The sequence below is a fragment of the Sporobolomyces salmoneus genome, assembly GCF_050403485.1.
Source record: "Sporobolomyces salmoneus JCM6883 DNA, S_salmoneus_JCM6883_v1_ctg24, whole genome shotgun sequence".
Lineage (NCBI taxonomy): Eukaryota > Fungi > Basidiomycota > Microbotryomycetes > Sporidiobolales > Sporidiobolaceae > Sporobolomyces > Sporobolomyces salmoneus.
In genome coordinates this window covers 188,203-204,163 of record NW_027481139.1, presented here as the reverse complement: position 1 = coordinate 204,163, position 15,961 = coordinate 188,203, and the positions used below count along the sequence as shown (strand labels likewise).

Sequence of the window (15,961 nt, the reverse complement as noted above, 5' to 3'; positions counted from 1 at the left end):
AGATTCTTGAACAATTCTTGAAACAACTCTGTGTTCTTTCCTTGATCAGAATGTCGGTCTTGACAAATTCTCTCTCTTCTTCTCCAGGCTGAAGTGAATCAGATCAGCGAGATCAGGATTCAGGAGATTGAGAAGAGATCTTTGGGCGATCTCACAAGATGAGAAGACAATTATGTCATCGACTTCAGCCCCTGTCCGGCTTCGGCTCGGCTCGTCTCTCGTTCCCGTTCGTTTCGCGCAGCCAACACTTGTGCGCGAGCGAAAAAACTCTCAGCCCAATTTCGAGCCGTTTCATCATTAGCCTCAACGTTGTCAACGTCTTTCTCTCCCCCTCTCTACCTCTCTCGCCACGCATCCACGCACGAACGACCGAAGATGGCAGCAGCTTTAACACCATTTCAAGACGACGACGATTGGAATACGCCCGCCCCTAGTCTAGCTTCAAGTCCAGCTCCCCAGAAGTGCTGCGACTTGCCAGACTACGATCCATCGACGAGACGAAATCATTCCCGAACGACGAACGAGACGAAAGGATGGAACACGGGAAGTTATCCGCAACAAGCTCCTCCTCTATCCGCTGCTCCTCCTCCTCGACCCAAACCTATTCGTTTAGCGACTCCCAACACTGGTTACCCGTTCCCATACGTCTTGAGTCGACCTACTACCCCTCTCGAACAACCCAATCCTCCTCCTCGAGTCGAATCCGACGATTCTTCCACTTCCTCCTCTTCGACAACTTCTGACGATTCTCATTCCCGAGCTCCCTCCTCCTCTTTCTCCGACTCTGACTCGTCGACTTTATCATCACACTGCTCGACCCCGAGAGACGGAGACGACGTGAAACCGGGTACACCTCACGAAATTCAACAGAGACGATTGAAGAACGCTGCGTCGACTCCAGGAGCACCGCCCCCAATGGGATTCGCTGGGAAAGGTCACGCAAGCTCATTCATCGATTACGAGGATGTCAAAGGTGGAACGGGAACTAAAGAGGAGGAGGAACGTGAAGAACGAGAAACGACGCCAAAATCGAAACTTTCGAAGAACCATCTCCTTCTCTCGTCGAAACTCGAAGCGCTCAAAATGAACGAGGCCGACAACTTGTCGACATAGTCGTAGTATTACCCCGTCTCGACACACACTTTCTGTACATAACGACCACTCTTCACCTTTTTTTCGCATTTTGCACATATTCCCCCATTCTCTTCTTCTTTCGACTCACTCCTGTTTCTTGTTGTCCATATTTCTTCGTTTCCCCCTACCGCACACGACCTTCCATCATCTTGCTTATTCCCTTGTTCATACTTTGCATTTTTGTTCGTCGTTTTACGTTTTTTTCGTTCTCGTTACACTCTTTGCAGCTCCTCCTTGTCGTTCCCCTCTTTCCTTTTGCAAGTTGCAAACCAATACACGCTTACCTTTCCCCTTACCCCTTTCCTTCGGAGTTCGCACCAAGCTTTGAGTTTCGTCCCATCTCGTTCGGATTGACGTTGCGCGCGAGCTCAAGCGGGTTGCGATTCAAACGAGATCTCTCTTTCGGTTTCGCGAAGCTTCTTTTCGGTGTTTACGGTAGTGAGCTGTGTAAGCTTCTTCTTCCGCTTCGCACACCGAAGGAAAAGCGAGGAAAGCGAAAAAAGAGTTTTTCCGTCCGGAGCAACCAAAGCTGGAGAATGGAGTCTATGACGTTGTCGTCGGTTTTTGACGACTCCGCACGCCTTTCCGATACCGAGAAACCTAGTCACGGTCGTCCTCCGTACATCGTCTTTCCCATGCTCTCGCTAGGTACAGCACGTTCGCCTCGGGAATAGAACGAGAATGATCTGAGCATTTCTAGAGATCCCACGTATCCTCTGTATCATCCCAATTCTCATCCTCGTCCTTATCCGTTCCCTCTCCGTCGTCCCCATCGTCTCCTCCTCTGTAGTTATCCATCAACGTCTCTAATCTCTCCCTAACCTCAAGGATCCCTTCTCTCCCAATCCCGTACTCTCCTTCCTCGTATTCTCTCAAAACTCCATCCTTTCTCCTCACTAACTCTTTCAAACCCCCTACTAGCGAAGCGAGAAGGTGTCTCGTTGAAGGGGAGGTTGAGAGAGTTGTAAGGATGGGAATGGAGGAGGGTTGAACGATGTAGGATGAGGGGGAAGGGTAACGCATGTCGGGGAGTCCGAAGAGTCCGGAGGAAGTGGAAGGGTCGGAGTGGGACGGCCGGGAGAGAACGAGTGGACGACCGGAGGGGAGGAGGCCTTTGTAGATGGGCAAGGAAGAGGGGAGGAGAGGGTAAGGATGCGGAAGAGAAACCCTGCGAACACGCAGGAGAGTGAGCGGAAGCTAGGAATGGAAGGTAGCGGAGAACGACTGACCATTGTGAAAGGGGTTCTTTGAGAGGTGTAGAACTTTCGAGTAGAGGTCCGAGTGCTTGAGATTCTTGTAATTCGAACCCTCTTACGACACTATACTGTGCGAATGGAATGTCCTCCTTCTTCTGTACTCATTGACATCACATCAATAATCTCTCACGTTGATAAGAGTGAGAGGGTTCGAGACGAGAACTGACTGATCGTTTCCCTTCTTGATCGGGTAGAACACTCCAATCCATCCAACTCTTCTTCAATCTCTCGATCCCTCCTTCACCTTCGAAGAACTCGGCAGGTAACATTGGTGATACTCCAGAGAGGGAAGCGATCTTGTTCGAACCTCTCCAATTTAATTGTTGCACGATTTGTGTGAGACAATCGGGTTCCCTGTATTCACTCGCTCGAGGGTCAGCGCTGGTACGAAGGGAGGGTATGGACGAGAAGGAATTACCGAAGCTCAGAATTGGACGATTGTAAATGTTGGTTCAAAACCGCGTTGTAAACTTCAGTTTTATCGAGCTGTGAATCCCTTCCTCGTCAGCTCAAAACGCTTGGAGCCACAAGAAGGAGGAACACACGTCTGTTCGTAGATACTTTGCCCATGGCGCATTGTCGTCCCATTCTGGAGTCGTTGGTTGAATCGGACAAAGCATAGAAGCGAATTCTTCGAAACTTTCAACGCTCAACGCTTCGTTGATCAATCGTTGATTCCTACTCCTCTGTTTCTCGACCGCTCACCTCATCAGCGACCATACAACTCAGCGGGATGAGGGAGAGCGACGACGAACATCTGTATCGGGTCTCTTCCACGAAAGAGAATTTTGAATCATTCCAGTCGTCCAAACGGTCGATTTTGGGAATTCATCTCTCAGTGAATGGGAGAGGAACGTAGAGGTGAAGCCGGAGAAACCGTCTGATAGCGGCGTAGAGAGCATGAAACCCTACTCACTAGCTCGCGGATCAGTCCAAGCGAGTAAAAGAAGAGAATAGGGAGAGGACTTGCTTCGGTAAGATCGGACTTCTCAGCGAATGAACGAAGATCGTCTTCGAGTTCCTCTCGGAGCTGTCATGTAGAACAGACGTGAGCTGTCGCGGTTATTGAAGGAGGGAGCGGAGAGAAGAAACTGACGGTATTCGAAGATAGATAAGATTCTCTACCCTGTATGAACGTCGCAAACTCATTGGGTTCATCGGTACCGAACTGGGAGAATCCGGGTAATACGTGGGGTTTGTATGATCTGTTCGTTTGTCAAACTGCTGCTCAGCCTTCGAAGGGAGATACAGAGAGCTGAGAGGGAAGACGACGGACAAGTCGGTTTGAACTGTGTCTTGAGGGATACCAGGATGGGAACCTTTGATTGAAGCTCGAGACCATTCGGATGCTGGTCTACCCACGCAGAACAGAGCAAAGAGGAGAGAGTTGAGTGAGTTTTCCCTTCTTCTCTTCTCCGGATGTAAGTGGGAGGGCTTACACAGTCTCGACGCTCTGACTCCTGATCTTACCTGTTACTCTCAGTTGATAACAACATCAGCCTCGAACAGAGTGCAGATGCAGGAGAAAGAGAGCGAACCTGGTAGATTTACTTCGAGTCTCAAATCTGAAGTCGTTAGGTTCCCTTCACGGTCTGTCGTAGAGTTCCTAGTGATAAGGACCGCTTCCATCTCTCCGTAGTTGAACGGGTGCGTGAATGGGCGTGAATGGAGAGAGTAAAGCGCATAAATTGATGAAACTTTCGGACGAGGTCTTTGAGCGTGATTCACCTCTCTCTTCTGCTTCCTTATCTCTCCTATCAGTCGCTGCTACGACCTACTCGCATCCGACAGCCGAAACCCCGTTTAATTGAAGAAAAGAAGTCGATTCGGTCATCGCGCTCCACTCGCGATCGTCTCCCGTCGCTGTCCCACCTCACGCCTCTCTTTCCGTCACATCACACCCAGTAGCAGCACTCACATCCTAAGCATTCATCGTGGCGTCCATCAACCAGAACTCGAGCAGCAAGTCGTGTGACCGAACTTCGTCAAGTTCGAAGAGTCGAGGACTCGCAACTCCACCTCTCTCCTCTGACGAGCCTACGAGCACCACCACTTGTCGTAAACCCTCCATGAACTCCTCCATCGAACCCCCTTTGTCCTCGTCTTCGAAACGTTACAAACCCGAACCTCCTAAAGATGCTCGACTTTATCCAACTCAACAAGCGTACGAACAACACGAACTAGAATCCCATCAAGAGAACGATTCATGGCATCACTTACCATTGCTACTCGTCGCTTTACCACCGTTGTTATCGATCGTACATGGAAGAGCAGAGAATTGGAGTGATGCGATTTTGTTATTACTCGTCGCTTTCTACCTCTATCAACTCGTCAAAGGTGTGCTCGACTCGTCTCCCAGTTCCTCCATGTTCGTGAACTTACGACGAGCTCGTCCACAGTCCCCTGGGAGATGTACTATGCCTCCCAAACCCGCGTCGTCCTTCCGTCTTCCCTCTCCCCCGATTCTCCCGCCGAAGACCCCTTCCTCCTCCGTCAGCGCGAATCCTCCGCCGCCATCCTTCATCGCAACGAACTAATCGCCCTCCTCTCGACGTTCCTCGTCCCAATCCTCGGTTCTTACCTCCTGCTCTACGTTCGAGGATTCTTGTCAGATCCGGATCGATACATCAATCCTGGATTGGTTAATATGTTTGGGTTGGCGACTTCGGTTAAACCTTTCTTACACTTCATCAAACTGATCAAAAATCGTTCGTCTCGCTTTCTGTTCATCTGTTTCGACGAAGGAAGAAGAAGCTGATCAGTAGAGGCATGAGGCACAGAATCATTGTATCATCAAGAACTCGTACATTACCCTTCGACTCAAGTACACGTCCTTACTCAGAAAATTGAGAAACTCGAATCAGATCTCCACCAGGTCCGTCTCCCTGTCCCTCCCATCTTCCATTCCCCACTGACTCTCTGTTTGCTGTGATCGTCGACACAGCTATCTCGAGCCTTCGCGACTAAATCCGATATCCGTACCCTCCGAGATGGCGTCGACGCACCGCTTTCACAACTCGAAAAAGCGATGAAACGGTTCTCTCGAAAAGAAGAATATCTCCGCCTCACTTCTGAGGAGAAATTCCTTGTTCTGGGACAAAAGATCGAGGAACAGGAGAAACGATTCGAGGAGGAATTTGAACGAGAGAGGGAAGAGAGGGAGAGGGAGAGGGAGAGGGAGAGGAGGAGAAGGGAGAATGGGGAGTTGGATTTCGTTAGGTTTTTGGGGAGATACCTGGGTCGATTAATTGCGCTACCAGTCTATAGCGACGACGGACAAGATTCGACGAGAAAGAGGAAGGGAGCAGGAGGAACGAAGAAGAAAGAATTGGGATGGTACGAGAGAGGATTGAAGTGGTACTTCTTTTGGCCCATCAACGTACCGAAAGCGACGGTAGAATGGATTGTCGAGAAAACGGGGACGACGGTGAAAGGGATTGAGGAGGGGTATGGGGAGGAGAAAGAGATCAAATTGGGAGGTCGCGATGGAGGAGGAGGAAGGCGTTCGAACTCTACGACGACAACGAGGAAGATCAAGAACAGTCATCATAACCATAACAATAACAGCAACAGCTTGAAGATGTAGAAACGATTCTCGAACGAAAGCTGCACGACGATACCTTATTTTCTGTTTCGCAAGAATTCCAAGAAGCTCAGTTTTTACTTCTACTTGTATTTACCCGCTCTCCCTCTCTATCTCGCTACATTATATCCTCACCCACCGTCCATTCTGGTTCCGCATCCGTCGTTGCACACTTCTGTCTCTAGCCTTTTTGTGTTCATTTCCTTGTCGTCCTGTCTCTGTGTAGCTCTCTCTCTCTCTCGCTCTCGTTTCTTCGTCTGTCTTCCATTTCTCGACTTATTCTGTACGAATTCGATTTCATACGATACCGACTTTTCCCTTTCCTGTTCTTCTGACCAAACTGAGACCAGCTCGTCGATCATCGTCTCCTTCTGAACCTCGTCGAACCATGCGACTTCGTCCCAACCGGTTTCAAAGGCGTATCGAGGTTCCTCTTCATCCAATCCGATAAATCATCGACCTCTTCTCGACTCCAAGTATGAGGCTGGGGAGGATACGTTCGATACGTGACTCGAGAGAGGGCTAGTCCGGGATACGGTTCGCGAAGAGCTTTGACAGAGGAGGTAGCGTCGTCCACTCTGCGGCATGAGGGAAAGAAGAAGTCAGCGAAAGAAGCTCAAATGATGAAATCGCTTGCAAGGCTCACAGGAGGTATGGATCGACTTCTCCATGACCCCAGAAGATCGGTAAATCCGTCCGGTCGAGGTCTCTGACGAGCTACGTCGATCGAACGAATACGAGTCAGGTTGACTTCACATTCCGCGAGGCCGAAGAAGGCTCACCTCGGGCAGCAGTCTCCTAACGGGTAACATCCCGCTGAACACCATTACCCCTCCCAATTTATCCTCATTCGTCAATCCCGCCAATAGCGCCATCACTCCACCCTGCGAGAAGCCTCCGAGGAGGATCCTCCTACTCGCCGCCTCTCGTTCGTCCTCCGTCGTCTCCTCTTCCATCCCCCTTCCTTGTCGAAGTCGCTCAGCAGCGATGATTCGATCCCGCTCTTCTCGTATCACAGCGTTGATAGCCCGAGTCGAAGAGAAATAATGCGTTTCGTCTTCTCCTGCTTCTCCTGATTCGGACCGGGCGTTCCACGGAAAAGAGGCGATATCGAACCATGCGGGTTTCAGGGCTCCGTCATGATAAGTGACTGGCATCTTCGGTCTGTCAAAACGAGGACGGGACGTTAGCTCGAGCAGAGAGGGGAGCGGGAAAGGAGGGAGAACGAACGCTTGAGGCATGACCCATCGTACGGAAGGGAGTTGAGAGGAGAGCTCGTAGTGAAGCCAGGAATCGTCCTCGACGGTTTGGCTCAGACCCTATCGAAAGGAGCTTCGACAATGGTCAAACTCGAAAAAGACGGAAGAGGGAGAAAAAGGTACAAACTTACATGAAGCATGATAATCGTCGCTTCGTGTTCTGCTCCTTCCTTTGGCTCTACAACTAGAGTCCTCAACTTGACATCCGAAGGTCCCCACAGTTGCTCCTCTCGAAACTTCTTGATCTCCTCACTAACCTCGAACGAATCAACTTGAAGACCCTGATCTTCAAATTCTTGTTCTTCCTGCGCCACTGTCGGGTTCTGAGCCTTGAAAGATGGTCTTGACGGCTCTGAGTAGTAGTGCTCGCCGTGGCGGTGTCGGAAGACCGGAAACGAATCAATTGAAGCGAAAGACCGCAGCGACTCGATCCGAGCGACACAAAGAAGGAAGACAAGTGAAACTACTGCGAGCAGTATCCTCCTCAGTTGAAGCCGTACCGACCGTTTCGAGCGAGGTTTCTGCGATCGAAGAAGTGGGATCGTGGAAGGTCTTGACGAATCGAGTTCGAGCTCAACTACGGAGAAGGATTGTCTCCGAGGAGGGCTCGAGCCTTGGACGTAGAGGAATGGTTCGATTTTGGATGATGAGCGGTCGGATGTTGAGAGAGGAGAGGAAGAAGACGAGAAACTGGGGGTTGAAACGAGTTCGACGGAGGATCCGGGGGTGGTGGAAGGAGTGGAGTTGGGGGAGAAGGGAATAAGAGGCGAAGCTTCGATCGGTGAGAGCTGATGAGGGACGTAGTGCTGCGTCGAAGTCGAGGAAGAGAGGGCGTACGTGGCAGACGAGGAAGGAGGAGGTAAAAGTTGCGAAGACTGTCTTGTCGGAATCGAGTTGTCCTCGACGAATCCGCTTGACCAACTCCCACGAATACTTCCCGATATCGATGGATTGACGGCAGAAGAGGACCCATCGCTCAGACGACGGGAAGACGAAGAAGACGAAGGGGAGTCGAGAGGATGAATCGGGAGTTTCGAGTTCGAGTGTTCAGCAGCTTGAGCCGCGAGGTTCGTCGAGGAACGTCGTCGGAATAGTAACAGTCCAACCGGGGATCGAGGCGAAGGAGGTTCGAGGGAGATTGCTGAAGAGCTCGATGAGAAAGAACGCAAACGCTGACTTGAAAATTCGGTTTCCTCCTCCTCCTCCTCTTTTTTCTCGATCTTCTTAGACGCTGAGAGTCGGATTGATGGAGTAGCTGTTACATTTCGTCGTTCTGCGAGAGTGGGGACATCTTCTGAAGGGGTGGTCGAATCATTCGACGACGCTGATCTGTTCCAGTTTGACGCTTGAGGCGGTGGTGAAGCAGTTCGAGATGTCGGCATTCTCCTTTTCCGTTCACGTCGTCGTGGTCGTCAAGCACCAGGCAGACAGACGAGGTGGTGAAAGAGAAGAAGAAAGGCCCCTCGCCGGAGCAATTTAAACGTGTTGTTGCCATGTTGACGACAAAGATCCGGAGATCCGGAGAGACTGTGCCATCTTGTCGAACTGTGAGACACTTGGAGAAAAGGAAGAAGAAGAAAGGAGGTGAGCACTTTCGGAATTGCGAAACCTGCTCGATCGAGAAGTGAAAGTTCGAGAACTGACCTTTTTCGGGTTCCATCCTTTGTTTCGCACGGACATTCGCTCAGACACGCTGAAAGGAGTTGGCGGTGGTTTCCACGAACTGTGAGGAACAAAGCGCGCGGCGATTTCCTTCACTCGAGAAAGGAAGTGAACTTCGAGGGTCCTACGTTGTGTGTGTGGATTGCGAACGAGCAGAAAGTGTACACAGGGAGATAGGTAAATCAAGCGGCAACATGAGAGAGAGAGAGATTCAGTACAACAGTCAGAAACGTGAGAGGTGAGAGTTTGCGAATCAGAATAACACAGGACGATGAGAGAATAACGAAAGAGATAGATACAGGGAGTGTCTGCGAAAGAGGAGGGAAAGTCGAAAGTCGAAGGAAGAAAGTAGAGCGAAAGAGGGAAGATCAGGATGCTCCTCCTCCTCCTCCTCCTCCTCCTCCCGCACCTGGATGATGTGTTTGACCAGCTTCTTCCTCTGCCGCAGCCGAAACGAGTTGATAAGCCAATCTACCCCATTCCGTCTGCGCAAAAGGGTTCGAATCCTGAAACTGTGATGGTGCTGAAACTGTCGATGTCGAAGATGGAGGAGCGGTCGACCAGGATGAAGTCCAAGGAGTAGTAGTAGTTGTGGAAGGTACGAAAGGTTGAATGAGAGAAGCAACTCCAGTCGTATGATGGAGAGGTGGAGGCATCACTGCAGGTTGAAGAGGAGCAGGATTCGTCGAAGGTGAAATATTCATCTTCGTCGGGTCCCCTCCGTCCCCGTTCGAATGCGAATGTGATTGGAGAACTGCTATTGTTGAAGTCGATGGAGTTGGAGCCGCAGAACTCGTGTCGCTGGGAGTGAGGATTGGAGGTCGATCTCCTGGAGAAGTAGCGGCCGAGGAAGGGTTCGTTTCGTCGAGTTTTGCGGCGGCTGCAGCGGCTCGTTTTTGTGCGAGAGAGGCTGGTCGAGGGACTTTGTGCAGTTTGACTAAATCATACGAAAGTCGAGTTAGTAACGCCAAAATCGAGAGAAAAGAGATGAACAAACGTACAATAGAGCGAACAAGCGTTACAAGATAGTTTCCCATCGAGTACTCGCCACATCGGTGTCGACGTACAAGCGCAGTTGCTACATACGGGTGGTACTCCACTCGCCGCGGCTTTCGCAGCTGCACCATTGAGAGTTCGTTTCGTTCCTCCTGCACCTTTTCCAAACGTTTTCGGTCGAGGTTTCGAATGAAGTTTGAGGTACAATCCGCATCTACACATCGACAGAATCATCAGCTTCTGCAATACCTAGAGAGAGAGGGGGAGTAAGCGAGAGACTCACGCGTTGCAAAGCAACTCATCATCGGGACCTCTCCTCCAAAGCGGCGTCGTGATACTCCCGCAATGACTACAAATCGGTCCCGAATGACCTTCCCCAGCTTCCTCTTTCGCGAGTTTCCGTTGTCCGTTGCCGGGTAATTGAGTCGCATGAGGATTTCGATTCTTTTTACTACCAGCACCTGTCGAAGAAGCGCCGCCTCCGTTCTTCCCTCCAACTCCTCCTCCTGAACCGAATCCGTTCTGATTGTCGAAATTCGGTGAAGCATCTTCCGAGGCGGTCGTCAAGGTAGGAGAAGTAGATTCAATCGTCGAAGGAGAAGAAGCAATCGGTACCGAATCCTGATTCGACGTCGCCGTCGAAGGAGCTGAACCAGCAGCAGCAACGAGGTTCTTATTCTTCTTCCCTGCCGTCCCTCCATCTCCTCTAGAATTCTTTCGTTTCCCTTTCAACGATTCCTTCTCTTTCCCCTTTCCTTTCCGATTCTCCCTCCCTTTTCCATTCACTTGTCCATTGACTTCGAACCCGGATCCTCCTCCTTCTCCTCCTCCTCCTCCTCCTCCTCGGAATGATTTATACCTCCCCGCTGCGTGATCTCGATCTACCGCTTCTAAACTATTCGCCCTACTTCGAATCTGGGCCAAACTCATCCCTTCGAATGGATCCCTCTTACTCCCAATTCCAGTCGGAGTAGGTGCCGAAGTTGAAGCTTCGGGTTGGATCGAAACTGTCCTCCCTCCTCCTCTACTACTTCGTTCATCAGTTCCATCGTGATCGTTACTGCTGCCGAATTCTTTCCAAACCGAACTCATTTCTTGATCCCCTTCCCCTTCTTCTCCAGTTGCTGCTCCTGTTTCTGGTCCTGGTCCATCTTCGATCCCAGTCCCAGCGATCACTTCCTCATAATCCAACGTCCCATTCGTCCCTCCTCCTCCAGGTCCCACTCCAGGTCCCACTCCCACTCCCACTCCAGTTCCCTCCAATTCCCCCAATTCTCCCAACTCAAGCTCTAACTCGAGTTCCCCTAAAATCGATGGCTCAGGCGAGGGAGTAAGGAACCTCGGATACGGAGTAATGATTGGTTGGTATGATCCATAAGACGAATAAAAGCTCAATGGCGGCGGAGGTTGTTGATCCTGACCTCCCATTGAGGATAATGCCGAGGGGAGATCGGAGAAGAGCGTTGCCGAGGGAGGGAGAGTGAAGGAATGAGAATGAGAGGTATGACCGTGCAGAGGAGGAGCGGTCGAGTGAGGATGGGCGAAGAATGAATAAGGGTTTGATGAAGAGGGAGCAGTGGAAACTGGGAAGGGGGAAGGAGGTGGAAGGGTGGGAGGTTGTGGATTCGAAGCTGAGGAAGAGGAGGAAGGAGCGGGCGCGGGAGGGTAGTAGTTCGCTGCGGCGGAAGCTTGAGAATGAGGGACAGGTACAGGGACGGGTACGGAGGATTGATGTAATTGTGGAGAGGAATCGGAGATTAAAGCGGTCCAGGATGGGGTCGCAATGATTCGGTTTTGATTCCCCGTCGCATTCGAAGTCGGAGGAAGAGAATGAGGAGGAGGCATTGAACTGGGAGGAATAGAGTTGTAAGCCCATTCAGGGGAAGGTTGATAGTGATGATGCTGATGATGATGCAAGGGAGGTTGGGCGAATGGAGATGGTCGATAAGGTTGTGGAGCTACGAGGTGAGGTGAAGGAGTCGCGTTTGTCAAGTTTTGATGGAGTTGAGTATAAGGAGAGGGAGGAGGGAACGTTGGTGGATTCGCGATGATTGGTGGCTGTCGACACAAAAGCGTCAAGGACTAGTAAGAGTGAGAAGAGAGAGAGAGAAAGAAGGAGGACTGACTTGAGCATTATGAAGAGTGTTACTTAAGAACGCTTCCAAATCCCTCGAAGCTTGTCTCCCCGCTTCATTGATTCGATCAAAGTGTGCATTCGACGACGACGACGCAGTCAAGCCAAGAGGAGGTACCACTGGATATCCCATTCCCATTCCCATTCCCATTCCCATTCCAATCCCGGCGACCCCAAACTGCGAAGTCGAAGTCGAACTTGAAGTTGGACCAGCTGAAGACGAATTTGAAACGGCAGCGACGGGATACATGGGTAATTGGGAATACATGTTGGGTTCTTTCTGTTCGAGATGCCACCTCCTCCAAAACAAGTTTTCAATCCGAGATTCCTTCACAGCACGAAAGCAAAACGAACGATCAGCAGAGTGATCCGTTTGTGGGGAATTTTGAAGAGGAGAAGAGGAAGAGAACTGACTTGATCTAATAGTTTACGAGCTTTCCCGTTCCAAGCGTTCCACAAATGTCTCAATTGTTCTTTACGCTGTTCTGTTGTCGAGGTCGAGGGAGTAGGCTGAGACGAGGGAGTTGTTGCCGTAGGCGGGGAAGTGTTCAAAGTTTGCTCGAGATCGCAGTTTGATGGCTAGTAGTAATCGTGTATCGTGGTAACTAGAGTCAGCTCTCTTTCCTATGTCCAATCATGGGTTGCCTCTGAATCGAGAGTCGAGTGGAGAAGAGAGAAGTGAAAGAGGCGAGGAAAACTTTACGGGATCCGTCCGTTTCAACGAGGGAAATCTCCACCACGTATCACGAGAGTAGAGGAAGGTGAAGAACTCACATCAAGGAGCAATACGAACGACTTCATACGGTTCTGTACCTTATTGCCGCTTGCGAATCTCTCTCTTTCTTTTCGGTGTTTGAACTTTCGCGTGGATCTGGTTGCTGACGGAGGGTTAACTCGGGTTTAACCTCTGCTTCTGTAGGTAGTTGAGCTATTCTAGCAGGTCATGACCGAGTAGAGTGAGCTGGATTGCGAGGCGACGGATTTAATCGGCGAGAACGAGAGTCAAAAAAGATTAGGTGATCGCTTTAAGTCGTAGAGCTGCTGGTACTGAAGGACTTGCTGGTCGGCTAGTCGTAAGGTCGCGAGTGACTAGTCTCCTGTCGAATGAGCTGGTTGAGGTAGAGAGGTGGAAGTTGTCCGAAACTTTGACAAGTTTGTTGACTTTCTCTCTCTCTCTCCCTTCTTGACGCCAAGCGATGACAGTCGACACTCAATTATTCCAACTCGTAGCTTCTTCAGCGCTTCAAGGTTTACTCGATCGAATCGTTGGACCCAAAACTCTGATCCTCACTCCTTCACTCGCTGGTCCTCTCGGACTCGTCACCGAAGTTGGTTTACTCAAAGTCAGTCTTCACTCTCGGAGCTGCTACAGTCAAGCTCACGCCAATGCTGATTGTCCCACCTCGCTCGTGTTGGAGTTAGAACAACCATGCGGTGACAAAGATGTTTTGGTTAGAACCTGGTCCTCTGAATCAAGCAGAACGCAACGTAGTATACCTCTGTCGACCCGAAGTTAAATCCATGCGAATCATCGCCGGTACGTCTCACCCAGTCTCCCACTCCTCTCCCCCCATCTGCGTTTCTCCCAGAGAGCTGAACCCCCACACGACCTCGACGACGACGAATAGATCAGATTCAATCGACCCCTCAAACTCATAACCATATCTACCACCTCCTAATCGTTCCTCGAATGACTTCGTTATGTACTACCGTATTGGCCGATGCAGGAGTGTTGGGTTCGATAGATATTCAGGATTTTCAATTAGGTTTTATTCCTCTCGATAAAGAAGTGCTTAGTTTGGAGTATGAGGATGTTTATAAACGGATATATCTCGTAAGTATCCTCCACTCTACTCAGTGTGTCGAAAGTGAGTGAACTGATGAGAGGAGGAGTGTGGGAGGAGAGAATAGGATAATGATCCGGAACCGATTTTCGATCTGGCGAAAGCTTTAATGACGCTACAGAGAGCGTTTGGAACGATCCCTAGGATTATTGGGAAAGGTTCTGCTTCGCGTGTACGTCCTTTCTCTTCGCTACATCCCCAGTCTCCGCTCATTGACGCCTAATTTTGACTTTTCCTCTCTTTCTCCAGCGTCTCGTCGATCTCCTCAAACGTTTCCATCACGAACAAGCCTCCTCCTCCTCCAGCAACTCCTCTATCCCCCTCGCGAACGGTCTCATCGACTCCATGATTGTTCTCGACCGACAAACCGATCTAATCTCCCCCCTCTGTACTCAACTAACCTACCAAGGACTCGTCGACGAAGTAGTCTCAATCAAACATTCCCACGTCGAAGTCGACCCCAATCTCCTCAACCCTCCTCCCGCTGCTTCTACGTCCTCTACTCCCGCTACTCCGAATTTCGCAGCTTCGGGTTCTGGTTCGAACGTCCCTCAGAAGAAAAGGAAACATTTACTTTCACCGACCTCGGATCCACTGTTCGGACAGTTGAGGGATGTTAATTTCGCGGTGGTGGGATCGATCTTGAATAGAACGGCGAGGAGGTTGAATGAGGATTATGAGAAGAGACATTTGGCGAAAACTCCTCAAGAACTAAGAGCTTTCGTTGGACAATTAGGAGGGTTACAGAATGAACATCAGGCGTTGAGGTTACGTGAGTCGAGTCGATGACTTCGGGGTTCACTATAAGCGAGATTGAGATGGGTGCTGATAAGGTTTGGAGTGATGTGCAGATACGAGTTTAACAGAGGAGATCATGAAACTCACGAGTACGGAGGAATTCAATACTGCTTTAGAAGTACAACAAAGTACGTTTCCATCCCCTCCCATCCCATCCCCTCTCTCGCTCACTAACTCGTTTTCTCCTTCTCTTGAGTAGATCTCGTAGCCGGCTTAGATCTCTCCACTCAAGAATCCACAATCCGAGACCTAATCAACCAAGAAGCACCACTCCTCACGGTCCTACGTCTATTGTGTCTTTACAGTTTGATCTCTGGGGGGTTGAAACCGAAAATCTTGGAGGAGTTTAAACGAGAAATCCTCCAAGTTCGTTCTATTTCCCTCTCCTCTCTCCTTACTCCCTTCTTTTCCTCGCACTGACACTCGGATAACGATGTGAAAATGTAGACTTATGGACATTGTCATCTCCCTCTCCTCCTCTCCCTCTCCCGACTCTCCCTATTCTCTCGTCCTTCTCCACCCACATCCACCGCTTCATCAGCTTCCAAGAAACCCCCTTTCTCGGTCGCTCGAAAACCATTAAGGTTGATAGTAGACGATATTGATGAATCAGAACCTACCGATGTTAGCTTCGTTTTTTCTGGATATGCTCCCCTCTCTGTCCGACTCGTGCAGTGCGCATTGGGAGGTAGCGCAGGAGCAGGAACGGGGAATGGGGGGTCGTCACTATTGGGAGGAGGTGGGAATGGGAATGGAGCAGAAGGCAGAGGAGGGGGAGCGGAGAGCTTGAATGGATGGAAAGGATTGGAAGAAGTCTTGAGGGGGTTCGAGGGGGAAACGTTTGAGGAATGGCAGATCACTAGAGGAGGGGGGAAGGAGGATGTGGGGGTGCAGGGACAGCAAGGGAGAATCGGAGGTGAGTTGACCTGTTGTTTCCTCGACGAGAAAGAGTTTGGAACGGGAACTAATGAGCTGGAGTCGGATCGTTCGGGAGGGGTAGGCTCGACAGGGCAAACACCAACTACGGTAGTGTGTTTCGTCGGTGGAATCACGTTTGCAGAGATCGCGGCGTTGAGGTTTTTGAATCGACAGATTCCGAGTGAGTTCTCCTCTCTCTCTTTCACTTGACATCGCTGACTTTTTGTCTGGGACGGCAGATCGAAACCTATTGATCGTGACGACGAATACTCTGACGGGAGGTTCATTATTAACGAGTTTGATGCATCCTTCGACGAGGACAGAGTTGGGACCGAAAAAAGAAAACTTCTAGTCCCTCTCTCTCTCTCTCTCTCTCT

General features: G+C 50.4%; 6 protein-coding genes across 6 annotated transcripts; 3 read left to right on the top strand and 3 right to left on the bottom strand.

Annotated features, from left to right (window-relative positions):
- Positions 1-375: 375 nt before the first annotated feature.
- Positions 376-1,113, top strand: JCM6883_005415 (uncharacterized protein; the record flags this gene model as incomplete). The annotated part of the gene is made up of 1 exon (XM_076632263.1): positions 376-1,113. One exon carries the CDS (start codon positions 376-378, stop codon positions 1,111-1,113), a length of 738 nt encoding a protein of 245 aa, XP_076487798.1.
- Positions 1,114-1,830: 717 nt separating this feature from the next.
- On the bottom strand, positions 1,831-4,019 carry JCM6883_005414 (uncharacterized protein; the record flags this gene model as incomplete). The annotated part of the gene is made up of 11 exons (XM_076632262.1): positions 1,831-2,302; positions 2,364-2,485; positions 2,558-2,744; positions 2,809-2,876; positions 2,936-3,076; positions 3,146-3,298; positions 3,361-3,420; positions 3,487-3,595; positions 3,667-3,744; positions 3,830-3,860; positions 3,929-4,019. The coding sequence occupies 11 exons, from the start codon at positions 4,017-4,019 to the stop codon at positions 1,831-1,833; spliced, it is 1,512 nt and encodes a 503-aa protein (XP_076487797.1).
- A 440-nt stretch (positions 4,020-4,459) lies between these two features.
- JCM6883_005413 (uncharacterized protein) lies at positions 4,460-5,976 on the top strand (the record flags this gene model as incomplete). Its single annotated transcript, XM_076632261.1, has 4 exons — positions 4,460-4,727; positions 4,790-5,098; positions 5,171-5,265; positions 5,335-5,976. 4 exons carry the CDS (start codon positions 4,460-4,462, stop codon positions 5,974-5,976), a joined length of 1,314 nt encoding a protein of 437 aa, XP_076487796.1.
- A 355-nt stretch (positions 5,977-6,331) lies between these two features.
- Positions 6,332-8,614, bottom strand: JCM6883_005412 (alpha/beta hydrolase; the record flags this gene model as incomplete). The annotated part of the gene is made up of 6 exons (XM_076632260.1): positions 6,332-6,551; positions 6,620-6,690; positions 6,756-7,137; positions 7,204-7,292; positions 7,364-7,555; positions 7,733-8,614. The coding sequence occupies 6 exons, from the start codon at positions 8,612-8,614 to the stop codon at positions 6,332-6,334; spliced, it is 1,836 nt and encodes a 611-aa protein (XP_076487795.1).
- Positions 8,615-9,262: 648 nt separating this feature from the next.
- JCM6883_005411 (GATA-type transcription factor) lies at positions 9,263-12,825 on the bottom strand (the record flags this gene model as incomplete). The annotated part of the gene is made up of 6 exons (XM_076632259.1): positions 9,263-9,831; positions 9,896-10,104; positions 10,174-11,948; positions 12,017-12,352; positions 12,439-12,603; positions 12,799-12,825. The coding sequence occupies 6 exons, from the start codon at positions 12,823-12,825 to the stop codon at positions 9,263-9,265; spliced, it is 3,081 nt and encodes a 1,026-aa protein (XP_076487794.1).
- A 395-nt stretch (positions 12,826-13,220) lies between these two features.
- On the top strand, positions 13,221-15,936 carry VPS33 (tethering complex ATP-binding subunit VPS33; the record flags this gene model as incomplete). Its single annotated transcript, XM_076632258.1, has 9 exons — positions 13,221-13,367; positions 13,447-13,561; positions 13,653-13,858; positions 13,936-14,040; positions 14,118-14,640; positions 14,720-14,794; positions 14,866-15,032; positions 15,114-15,765; positions 15,824-15,936. The coding sequence occupies 9 exons, from the start codon at positions 13,221-13,223 to the stop codon at positions 15,934-15,936; spliced, it is 2,103 nt and encodes a 700-aa protein (XP_076487793.1).
- Positions 15,937-15,961: the final 25 nt, after the last annotated feature.